The sequence below is a fragment of the Erinaceus europaeus genome, chromosome 5 (genome assembly GCF_950295315.1).
Source record: "Erinaceus europaeus chromosome 5, mEriEur2.1, whole genome shotgun sequence".
NCBI lineage: Eukaryota > Metazoa > Chordata > Mammalia > Eulipotyphla > Erinaceidae > Erinaceus > Erinaceus europaeus.
In genome coordinates this window covers 61,314,873-61,327,289 of record NC_080166.1, presented here as the reverse complement: position 1 = coordinate 61,327,289, position 12,417 = coordinate 61,314,873, and the positions used below count along the sequence as shown (strand labels likewise).

Below are 12,417 nucleotides of genomic sequence, written 5' to 3'. Positions count from 1 at the left end.
GCGATTTCAGCTTTCAGCTCTCTAATAACCATGAGATAATTAGAATTTTCTTCCATTTTCTCATTTGTTGTTCCTGCATTTCTGATTACAATTTTTTCAAATTCTTTACTCACTCCTGTTATTATTTCCTTGGCTAACGTTTGGATGTTGAACTCGTTGTTTTGTGCTTCACCCTCTGGAGGACTTTTAGCTGGACTCTTGTCCTGGTTCGAGTCTCCAATATTTTTTCTTGTTGTTTTAACCATTTTATATAAGTTAACAGTTTTTTCAATCCCTGAGTTGGAGTTCAGTGGTGTAAAAGCCTTTTTTTTTTCCCCTGTAGGCTATGGGAGCCTGAGGGCTTTTAAACTATCAATAGGCTTCTTAGCTTAATCACTGACTCCGGACCAAGAGATAAAGCAGGGTGTGGCAGAGATAATCCAGTGGTTATGCAAAGAGACTTTCACAGCCCCTCAGCTATGCCACTGAGGTATAGGTCTTCTCCTGAGTTTCCCGGTTAGATCTCTCTACCCTGGTGTTCCTCCCTGTTGCTGCTCCAGATTCTGAGGGTAGTAGCAATGGAGACTCAGAGTTGCACTTGGTGAGTCTCTGGGGAGTCCTTTCCTCCCTTTAGCTGTCCCCTTGTTGGTGGAGCAGACTGGAGGTGGTGTCTCCACTGACAAACTGTTGAACTGTTAGCAGTCACTTAATCTCTCCTTAGGCCCCTCTCTCCTCTCTGTCACCAGCCACGCGTGTTTGTACTCACGGGTGATTTACTGGGTTTCTGTGGTCATTCGAGTCCTGTCTTGTTTCGGTCCGGGTGGTCTCCTTTGGTATTCCTACTTGATCCGGGAGAGGAGAGGAGAGGAGAGGAGAGGAGAGGAGAGGAGAGGAGAGGAGAGGAGAGGAGAGGAGAGGAGAGGAGAGGAGAGGAGAGAAAGTGATCTGCTGCTCCGTAGCTCCGCCTCCGGAATCAGTTGTTGCTTTAAACAGCTGGAAGAAGGTGAAGCTCAGATTAGCAATTCTCTTGGTTCAAAGCAGTCAGGACTCCACACTCTACCTGGGTTGGTGACTCTTCTGTCATGCAGGCGGGCTCCTGAGTAAGTCTCAATCTTTAATTATTAAAATAATATTATTTATATATAAATGTTATTATTTTATTAAATAAAATTTTTATTTTATTTGTTATTGGAGAAAGAAATTGAGAAGGGGGGAGATAGAGAGACAGCTGCAACTCTGCTTTACCACTTGTGAAGCTTCCCCCTGCAGGTGGGGACCAGGGACTTGAACCCAGGTCCTTGCAAATTGTATTGTGTGCCAGGTGCACCACTGCCTTGCCCCCCAATATACTAAATTCTTTACTTAACTCCTTTGTGTTCTCTTTTTCTTTCCTCCCTAAGATTATAGTAAGAAAGAAAAATGGGATAAATTTGAGGACTGTTGCATTATGTAATATATTTTAAAAATATAACAGTACTGTGTGGTACCAAGAAGGTCTTTTTTAAAAAATTATATCTGTTTGTTGGATAGAGACAGTCAAAAATTGAGAGGAGGGGGGAGATAGAGAGGAAGAGAGACAGAGAGATACCTGCAGCAAGCACTGCTTCACCACTCAAAGCATTCCCAGTGCAGATGGGGACCAGGGGCTCGACATGATATCATGTGCACTTAACCAGACATGCCACCGCCTGACCAGTTTATATCTTTTTTAAAATTATTTTTAATTTATTTATTTTTGCCTCCAGGGTTATTGCTGGAGCTCAGTGCCTGCACTACAAATCCACTGCTCCTAGAGGCTATTATTTCCTTTTTTGTTGCCCTTATTATTATTGTTCCTGTCATTATTGGACAGGACAGAGAGAAATCGAGACAGGAGGGAGTGATGGAGAAGGGAAGAGAAGGACACTTGTAGAGCTGCTTCACCACTTGTGAAGTGACCCCCTGCAGGTGGGGAGCTGGGGGCTCGAACCCGAATCCTTGCGCCAGTCTCCTTTCTTTACATCTGTTTCCTGTTTGAAATGGGGTTGTAGGGGTTAGCCAGAGAAGTGACTCAGCAGTATAGCTATTCCTTGTTTTAGTTGAGACCCTGTGTTAGTCTTTTTAAGCATTGTGTTATTATGATAAATAATGGGACAGAAAAAGAGAGAGGACCAGAGCACCACTCAGCTCTAGGATAAGGTGGTGCCAGCAAGTAAGTTGGTGCTCTTAGCAGAGTTATACTTACATTAGTAAGTATACACATATTTTAAAAATGTGTTTTGTTGGGGGTTGGGCAGTAGTGCAGCAGGTTAAGCACACATGGCGTTAAGTGTAAGGATTGGTGAAGCAGGTGTCTTTCTTTCTCTCCCCCTCTGTCTTCCCCTCCTCTCTCGATTTCTGTCTGTCCTATCTAACAATGACAGCAATAACAACAACAATAGTAGCCACAACAACGATAAAGCCCCCAGGAGCAGTGGATTCGTAGTGCAGGCACCAAGCCTCAGCAATAACTCTGAAGGCAAAAAAAAAAAAAAATTTGTTTTCAATATCTAAGCATGCCTTTTAGGTAAGTTTTAGAGATGGCAGCCTTTTAGAGATAATCGTCGTTGATGAGTTAGAAGGTGAAGTGAGCTTCAATCTTCACTTTCATCTACTGGGTATGATCACAAAGTAATAGGAAAATATGTTCTTTGTGGTTCATCCACTGATTCTAAAGGAATTATAAAGTGAGTATTTGAAGAACAACCAACCCCCTACACCCCCCCCAAGAGCACTTTTCAACTCTGGCTTATGGTGGTGTTGGGGATTAAATTTGAGATCTTGGAACCTCAGGCATGAAAGTTTTTGCATAACCATTATATTGTCTCCCAGACCCAGAACTACCTTTTCTGTTTATATTGCTGATAAATTGTATTCACTATGTTATATTTTGCTATTTGGGATGACAATTTATATAATAATGCACTTAAATTTGAAAAATATTTACTATCTCATATATAAAAAATATGTAGATACACTTTAAAATTTTTTAAATTTGTGATTACTAGTAGGCTACAAGATTTTTCAGATTGCAGTATATAGTTCTATACCACACCCACCACCAGAGTTCTGTATCTCCACCCTCCCACTTCCCAAAGACACTACAGTTCTCACAAGTCTTGGGAACAGTTTGCTTGCTTTTTGTTTGTTTTTTCTTCTTTCTTTCTCCAAGTTCATGTGTATCAGTTGTCTAATTTCCACATAGGAGTGAAGCCACCTGGTAGCTATCATTCATCTCTGGTAGTTCCACTAAGCAGAATCACCTCCAGCTCCATATGTTTTATCCCAAAGGACACGGTTTTTTAAATTTTTTTCTTGCAGAATAGTATTACATGATATATATCCCATAACTTCTTTTTTTTAATAATTTATTTCTTTATTGGGGAATTAATGTTTTACATTCAACAGTAAATACAATAGTTTGTACATGCATAACATTCCCCAGATTCCCATTTAACAATAAAACCCCCACTATGTCATTCATCATCTTTCATGGACCTGTATTCTCCCCATCCACCCACCCACCCCAGAGTCTTTTACTTTGGTGTAATACTCCAATTCCATTTCAGGTTCGACTTGTGTTTTCTTTTCTAATCTTGTTTTTCAACTTCGGGCTGAGAGTGAGATCATCCCATATTCATCCTTCTATTTCTGACTTATTTCACTCAACATGATTTTTTCTTTTTTTTTTTTTTTAACATGATTTTCTCAAGGTCCATCCAAGATCGGCTGAAAACAGTGAAGTCACCATTTTTTACAGCTGAGTAGTATTCCATTGTGTATATATACCACAACTTGCTCAGCCACTCATCTGTTGTTGGACACCTGGGTTGCTTCCAGGTTTTGGCTATTACAAATTGTGCTGCCAAGAACATATGTGTACACAGATCTTTTTGGATGGGTGTGTTGGGTTCCTTAGGATATATCCCCAAGAGAGGAATTGCAGGGTCATAGGGTAGGTCCATTTCTAGCCTTCTGAGAGTTCTCCAGACTGTTCTCCACAGAGGTTGGACCAGTTGACATTCCCACCAGCAGTGCAGGAGGGTTCCTTTGACCCCACACCCTCTCCAGCATTTGCTGCTGTTACCTTTTCTGATGTATGACATTCTCACAGGAGTGAAGTGATATCTCATTGTTGTCTTGATTTGCATTTCTCTGACAATCAGAGACTTGGAGCATTTTTTCATGTGTTTCTCGGCCTTTTGGATCTCTTCTGTGGTGAATATTCTGTCCAAGTCCTCCCCCCATTTTTGGATGGGGTTATTTGTTGTCTTGTTGTTGAGTCTGGCAAGCTCTTTATATATGTTGGTTATTAAACCCTTATCTGATGTATGGCATGTAAAGATCTTCTCCCACTCTGTGAGGGGTCTCTTGGTTTGGGTAGTGGTTTCTTTTGCTGTGAAAAAGCTTTTTAATTTGATGTAGTCCCATAGGTTTATACTTGCCTTAGTCTTCCTTGTAATTGGATTCGTTTCATTGAAAATGTCTTTAAAATTTATGCGGAAAAAAGTTCTGCCAATATTTTCCTCTAAGTATCTGATAATTTGTGGTCTAACATCCAAGTCCTTGATCCACTTGGAATTTACTTTTGTATTTGGTGAAATACAGTGATTCAGTTTCATTCTTCTGCATGTTTCAACCCATTGTTTCCAACACCATTTGTTGAAGAGACTCTGCTTTCCCCATGTAATAGTCTGGGCCCCTTTGTCAAAGATTAGATGTCCATACGTGTGGGGCCTCATTTCTGGGCTCTCAGTTCTATTCCACTGGTCAGTGTGTCTGTTCATGTTCCAGTACCAAGCAGTTTTGATGACAATGGCCCTATAATACAGTTTGAAATCTGGGAGTGTGATGCCTCCGGTTCTGTTCTTTTTTCTCAAGATTGTTTTGGCAATTCTAGGTCTTTTCTGGTTCCAGATAAACATTTGTAGCATTTTTTCTATTCTCCTAAAAAATGTGCTTGGGATCTTGATGGGGATAGCATTAAATTTGTAGATGGCTCTGGGTAATATATTCATTTTGATGATGTTAATTCTACCAACCCATGAACATGGAATATCTTTCCACTTCTTAGTGTCTTTTTCAATTTCTTTGAGTAGTGACTCATAATTTTTCAGTATACAAGTCTTTCACTTCTTTGGTTAGGTTTACTCCTAGATATTTTATAGTTTTTGTTGCTATAGAAAAAGGAACTGATTTCTGGATTTCAATTTCTTCTAACTTAGTGTTTGCATAGAGGAATGCCACTGACTTTTGAATGTTAATTTTATAGCCTGACACCTTATTGTATTGCCTGATGATTTCCAAAAGCTTCTTGCTGGATTCCTTAGGTTTTTCCATGTATACTATCATGTCATCTGCAAATAAGGAGAGTTTGACTTCTCTTCCAATCTGTATGCCTTTAATTCCTTGCTCCTGCCTGATTGCTATGGCAAGCACTTCCAACACTATGTTGAATAGTAATGGTGATAGTGGGCAGCCCTGTCTAGTACCTGATCTGAGGGGAAATGCTTCCAGTTTTTCACCATTGAGTATGATGTTGGCTGTAGGTTTGCTATAGATAGACTCCACTATCTTCAGGAATTTTCCATCTATTCCCATTTTGTAGTGTTTTGATCATAAAGGGATGTTGTATTTTGTCAAAGGCTTTCTCTGCATCTATTGATATGACCATGTGGTTTTTGGTCTTGCTTTTGTTGATGTGGTGGATCACATTGATTGACTTACGTTATTAAACCAACCTTGCATGCCTGGGATAAACCCCACTTGGTCATGATGAACAATTTTTTTGATATACTGCTGTATCCGGTTGGCTAGAATTTTGTTCAATATTTTCGCATCTATGTTCATCAGAGATATTGGTCTGTAGTTTTCTTTTTTGGTTGTGTCCCTGTCTGCTTTTGGTATCAGGGTGATGTTGGCTTCATAGAAGCTGGCAGGGAGTATTCCAGTGTCTTCAATCTTCTGGAAGACTTTTAAAAGTAGAGGTATTAGTTCTTCTTTGAAAGTTTTGTAGAATTCATTTGTAAAACCATCTGGTCCAGGACTTTTATTTTTGGGAAGATTTTTGATAACTGTTTCAATTTCATTAGCTGTGATGGGCCTGTTCATGTTATCCACTTCCTCTTTACTTAGTTTTGGAAGTTGGTAGGTATCTAGGAAATCATTCATTTCTTCCAGGTTCTCTAGCTTGGTGGCATATAGTTGTTCATAGAAGCCTCGCATGATATGTTGAATTTCTGCAATGTCTGTTGTGATATCTCCTCTTTCATTTACTATACGATTTATTTGGGTCTTCTCCCTTTTTTGTTTTTTGAGTCTGGCTAAAGGTTTGTCGATTTTATTTACTCTTTCGAAGAACCAACATTTACTTTCATTGATCTTTTGTATGGTTTTCCTATTCTCAATGTTATTTATTTCTGCCCTAACTTTAGTGATTTCTGTCCTTCTGGTTGCTTTAGGATTCCTTTGTTGTTCTTCTTCTAGGTCTTTGAGATGTGCAATCAGGCTGTTTATTTGTGCCTTTTCTTGTTTCCTAATGTGTGCTTGTATAGCTATGAACTTCCCTCTTAGGACTGCTTTCGCTGTGTCCCAAATATTTTGATAGTTTGTGTCTTCATTTTCATTGAACTCTCGAAACATTTTGATTTCTTCCTTGATTTCCTCTTTGACCCAGAAGTTGTTAAGAAGTGTACTGTTGAGCTTCCACATTTTGGGACTATTACTAATCTTTTGTTGATTGTTAAGTGTTAGTTTAATTCCACTGTGGTCTGAGAAGATGCTTGGGATGATTTCAGAGCTCTTGAATTGGCTGATGCTGTCTTTGTGGCCTAACATATGGTCTATCCTTGAGAATGATCCATGTGGATTTGAATAAAATGTATATTCCAGTTTCTTGGGATGAATGACTCTTAAAATGTCCAATAGTTCTAGTTTATCTATCTCTTCATTTAGCTCCCTTATGTCTTTACTGATTTTCTTCCTGGAGGATCTGTCAAATTGAGAGAGTGGGTTGTTGAAGTCCCCTACTATGATTGTGTTACTGTTAATATATTGCTGTAGCTCTTTCAGTAGAAGTTTGATGTATTTAGATGGCTTCTCATTGGGTGCATAGATGTTAATAATTGTTAAGTCCTCTTGATTGACTGATCCTCTGAGCATTAAGTAGTGTCCATTCCTATCTTTTTTAATCTTATCTATTTTAAAGTCTATCATGTCAGATATGAGAATAGCTGTTCCTGCCCTTTTTTGTGGACCATTGGCTTGTATGATAGTTTTCCATCCTTTCACTTTAAGTCTGTGTTTGTCTTGTTGAGTTAGGTGAGTTTCCTGTAGACAACATATTGTTGGGTTGTGTTTTCTGATCCATCTTCCTACTCTGTGTCTTTTAATAGGTGAATTCAGGCCATTGACATTTATTGATAGCAAAGATTGAAGATATTTTAACGCCATTCTTGAAGAGTTTTAGAGTGTTTTGATATATGTCCTATTTGTGGTGGTCTGGTTGTTTATAGGAGACCTTTCAGAACTTCTTTCAGGGCAGGCTTGGTGATGGTTGCTTCCTTCAACTGTTGCTTGTCTGAGAAGGTTTTGATGCTTCCATCTAGTCTGAATGACAGTCTAGCAGGATATAGTATTCTTGGCTGAAAGCCTTTCTCATTGAGCACTCGATAGATATCTTGCCATTCTCTTCTGGCCTGTAGTGTTTGTATGGAGAAGTCTGCTGCTAATCTTATGGGTTTTCCTTTGTAGGTGACTCTTTGTTTTTCTCTTGCAGCCTTGAGGATCCTTTCTTTATCCTTATTCCTTTCCATTCTAAGTATGACATGTCTTGGTGTCTTTAGGTCTGGGTTAATTCTGTTTGGGACCCTCTGGGCTTCTTGAATCTTTATGTCTTTGGTGTTGTCTAGACTAGAGAAATTTTCAGCTATTATGGCCTGGAGAATGCTTTCTTCCTCCCCTTTTCTTTCTTCCTCTGGTAAGCCAATAATGCGTATATTGTTTCTTTTGAAGTCATCCCATAGGACTCTGTTGTTGTTTTCAGCATCTCTTAATCTCTTTTTGAGATCTCTTACTTCTTTTTTAGTTGTCTCTAATTCATCCTCAATCTTGCTAATTCTTTCTTCAGCCTCATAGATTCTATTCTCTCTGCCCTCTACTGCTTTCTGGAGTTCATCTATTTTGTTGCCCTGCTCTGATACTGTTTTAGCTTGTTCAGATAGTTGCCTTCTTAGCTCAGCGATTTCAGCTTTCAGCTCTCTAATAACCATGAGATAATTAGAATTTTCTTCCATTTTCTCATTTGTTGTTCCTGCATTTCTGATTACAATTTTTTCAAATTCTTTACTCACTCCTATTATTATTTCCTTAGCTAATGTTTGGATGTTGAACTCGTTGTTTTGTGCTTCACCCTCTGGAGGACTTTTAGCTGGACTCTTGTCCTGGTTCGAGTCTCCAATATTTTTTCTTGTTGTTTTAACCATTTTATATATTATGTTATGAGTTCCCTTTATCAGTACTTTTCAAATTATTGATCACTATTGCCTGGATTGACTTGTGTCCAAGTAATTTAATTAAAGGGTTTACCGTGGTGGAAGTTAACAGTTTTTTCAATCCCTGAGTTGGAGCTCAGTGGTGTAAAAGCCTCTTTTTTTTTTTCTTTCCTGTAGGCTATGTGAGCCTGAGGGCTTTTAAACTGTCAATAGGCTTCTTAGCTTAATCACTGACTCCTGACCAAGAGATAAAGCAGGGTGTGGCAGAGATAATCCAGTGGTTATGCAAAGAGATTTTCACAGCCCCTCAGCTATGCCATGGAGGTATAGATCTTCTCCTGAGTTTCCTGGTTAGATCTCTGGTCCTGGTGTCCCTCCCTGTCGCTGCTCCAGATTCTGAGGGTAGTAGCAATGGAGACTCAGAGTTGCACTTGGTGAGTCTCTGGGGAGTCCTTTCCTCCCTTCAGCTGTCCCCTTGTTGTGGAGCAGACTGGAGGTGGTGTCTCCACTGACAAACTGTTGAACTGTTAGCAGTCACTTAATCTCTCCTTAGGCCCTCTCTCCTCTCTGTCACCAGCCACCGGTGATTTAGTGGGTTCCTGTGGTCATTCTAGTCCTGTCTTGTTTCGGTCCGGGTGGTCTCCTTTGGTATTCCTAGTTGATCCGGGAGAGGAGAGGAGAGGGAGAGGGAGAGGGAGAGGGAGAGGGAGAGGGAGAGGAGAGGAAGCGATCTGCTGCTCGTCCCATAACTTCTTTAGCCAGTCATATGTTGATGGATGGTCGTTAACTAACCAAATATGTCTCTTAAGTATTGCAAAATAAAATGTGTGGCTAGTGGCTTATGGGTTGCAGTATTATTGTAAGTTTTTCTTTTTTCTTTCCTCCTTTCTTGTTAGATGATGGACAGTGGCTATAATACACAAAATTGTGGAAGCAATATTACCGATACAGTGGGAACGGAAAGTTACTACAAAGAAAGTACAAGCCTTGGAAATTGAGAATAAACCCCAAGTTTTTCATACAAAGGTATGGAACAACCAGTGAGAAACTGTTATCATCTGTAGGTTTAAAAATTTTAGATGTGGGGAGGGGAGAAGGTATTCTGTTAATTATGATATTTACTGAACTTCCTGGGTTGTATGGTTATAATTACATACTCATTATGAAATCTATCATAATGTCGGGCATTGATCGGGAAATTTTTTTATTTTTACGCCAGTGTGTAATTATCAAAAATATCAGCGGACATAACTCTCCAAATGTGTCACTTCCTTCAATTTTGTTATGGATGAAAGGGGGTTGTAGTTGTCTACTTAATGGAATTAAGGTACTGAAGGTTTTTTTAAAAAATATTATTTATTATTGGACAGAAACAGAAATTGAGGGGGGTAGAGATAAGGAAAGAGACAGAGACACCTGCAGCCCTCCTTCACCATTCATGAAGTATTCCCCCTGCAGGTGGGGATCAGGGCTTGAACCTGGGTCCTTGCACATTGTAGTGTGTACACTTAACCAGGTGTACCACTGTCTGCCCAGGTACTGAAGTTTTAAAGCAATGTTTTATTTACTTTAATGATATAATGAGAATTTAACTAGAACACTGCCCAGCTCTGGTTTATAGTGGGGCAGGGAATTCAACCTGAGATATCATAGCTTCAAGCATGAGTCTTTTGCATAACCATTAAACTGTCTATAAAAGTTTTATTTTTTGAGTATTTCTAAAAAAAGAAAATAAATAATTTTTACTGTCCCTCCTTTTAAAGTTATGCAAAGGAAATCTTTATTAGGGTTTTAAAGACGGTCACATGGTGGATGCGTCCTTGTCCTTGAATAGCCCTTCTTAAACTGAAAACAAGGGTTGGGGAGATTGTTCAGTGGAAGAGCATATTTCCATGTGTGAGGTTCTGAGTTTCATCTCCCAATACCACAAGATCAAGAAACTAGATGAAAAGACATAGGGTGGAGCAGTGCTTTGTCCTCTTTCATAAAAATCTTGGGCCTGTGGACGGGGGTAGGTAGCATAATGGTTAGGCAAAGAAACTCTGGGTCTGAGGCTCCAAAGTCCCAGGTTCAGTCCCCTGCACCACCATAAGCCAGAGCTGATCAGTGCTCTGGTATATATATATATATATATAGCCTGGGATGTGTGGCTCATTAGTAGATGATCTCTAACACCATATTAAAAAAAAAAATGAAGATTATATTTTGTCTTTCACAGCAAGACCACACAACACAGAGATGTTGGATGAAAACGACAAATCTTCCTCAGTGCAGCAGTCCATAGAATGTCCTTCTTAGAACCAAAGAACTGCATGGGAATCACAGTGATTGTGACTCGGAAAAACTGCTTCAACTATGCTTACCTTGATTGCTTTCCCTCAATGTGAAAAACCAACGGCTTAATTTACTGCCATGGAACAGCATAGAAGTGTCCAGGACTTTCAACAAGTTGCTAAAGTCCAGGTTTATTATTTTTTTATCAATAAATATTTTTATATTTACCTTGAAGTGATGTGATTAGCAATAAAACTGGAGAGCAACACCTTTGCTCTTAATATAGTCAGTGAACTACTTAAGTCTTCCGCAGCACTAAGTTTAACAATAGTTCTAAGAACAAGTGGATCTGTGAAGTCTTATGTCGCACACATGAATTTAAATTATAACCTATATGAAAAATACATCTGCCTTAGATATAAAACAAACCTAATGGAAGGTGATGATTAAGCACATTTCCAGAATTCTTCATACTTGATTTGTTCATTTATGTGTAGAAATTATTGCCAGTGAAAAGTAGTCTAATCACTGCTTTAAGAAATGTAGATATTAGCAAGGCAGTATAAACTGCATCCTAATACTCTTATTAGGGTGGGGCATGCCTGGAGTTGATCGTCATTTAATGTATAGCCTAAACATAGGAGAAGCAGGATAAACCGGGGAGATAGGTGAGAATGGAATTCCAATAGGGCTTCAGATCTATGAAGAATGGTTGAAGAGCTATGTCTTTATGTGGAAAATTAATTTATGTTGGCAGGGATATATGTAACATTTTTAGAAATATTTTTTCTCCTTTGAAAAATATAAACATGTTATAAATCTTTTAAAAATTGTCTTTATACTTGTGTTACAAATCATCTTTTAAAAATTGTCAGACAAAATGGGAGTCAGACAGTAGTGCAGCAGGTTAAGTGCATGTGGCACAAAGCTCAAGGACCAGTGGAACGATCCTGGTTCGAGCCCCCCGGTTCGAGCCCCCGACTCCCCACCTGCAGGGGAGTCGCTTCACAGGCGGTGAAGGAAGTCTGCAGGTGTCTTTCTCTCCCTCTTTCTGGCTTCCCCTCCTCTCTTCATTTCTCTGTTCTAACAACAATATCAATAACAACAATACTCCAGCAACAATAAAAAAAAGGGCAACAAAAGGGAAAATAAATATAAAAGAATTTTAAAATACTGTCTCAGGAGATTAGTAATTCATTTTATAGCCCTCAAAAATACAAAAAATTACCACTGTGACATCTAATAAATCTCTTAAAGTGAAATATTCTAAGCTGCTTCGAACTTTAGAACTGGCACTAGAAACACTTAAGATTACCAAGAGGCTTTATGGGTGGGTAAGTGAGGTAATTTTTTACTACTCAATGTGGACTAGTTGATAATTCATGCTTTTCTGAAAATAAGACACAAAAGATTGGTCATGTCCTTGTTTTATCAAGAAGCCCGTCCTTTTTTTTTTTTTTCTACTCTACAGGTAAAAATTGTAATCTGTCTTTTTTAAATGGCATAGATGAAGAGCTAATCACTGTTTTGTGGCATGCAAATTATGAAATTAAACTTGTTTTCATAAATGTGGCTTTGTTGGAAATCATCTGTGCTCATTTATTTACTGTTGATGGCTGCTTTCTAGGAGTTGAGTGCTGGTACCAGGTGGTGG

The 12,417-nt window shown here is 39.0% G+C and overlaps 1 protein-coding gene across 2 annotated transcripts in view; it reads left to right on the top strand.

Moving 5' to 3' along the window:
- Nucleotides 1-12,348, top strand: part of BORA (BORA aurora kinase A activator) — a 38,341-nt gene extending 25,993 nt beyond the window's left edge. Inside the window, exons 11-12 of one of the 2 annotated variants that reach the window (XM_060191409.1) lie at nt 9,386-9,515; nt 10,712-12,348. In XM_060191409.1, the coding sequence (XP_060047392.1) occupies nt 9,386-9,487 (102 nt within the window). In that variant the 3' untranslated portion in view covers nt 9,488-9,515; nt 10,712-12,348. Of the gene's footprint in view, nt 1-9,385; nt 9,516-10,708 lie in introns of both variants that reach the window. The other variant, XM_060191408.1, reaches the window with a different exon arrangement.
- Nucleotides 12,349-12,417: the final 69 nt, after the last annotated feature.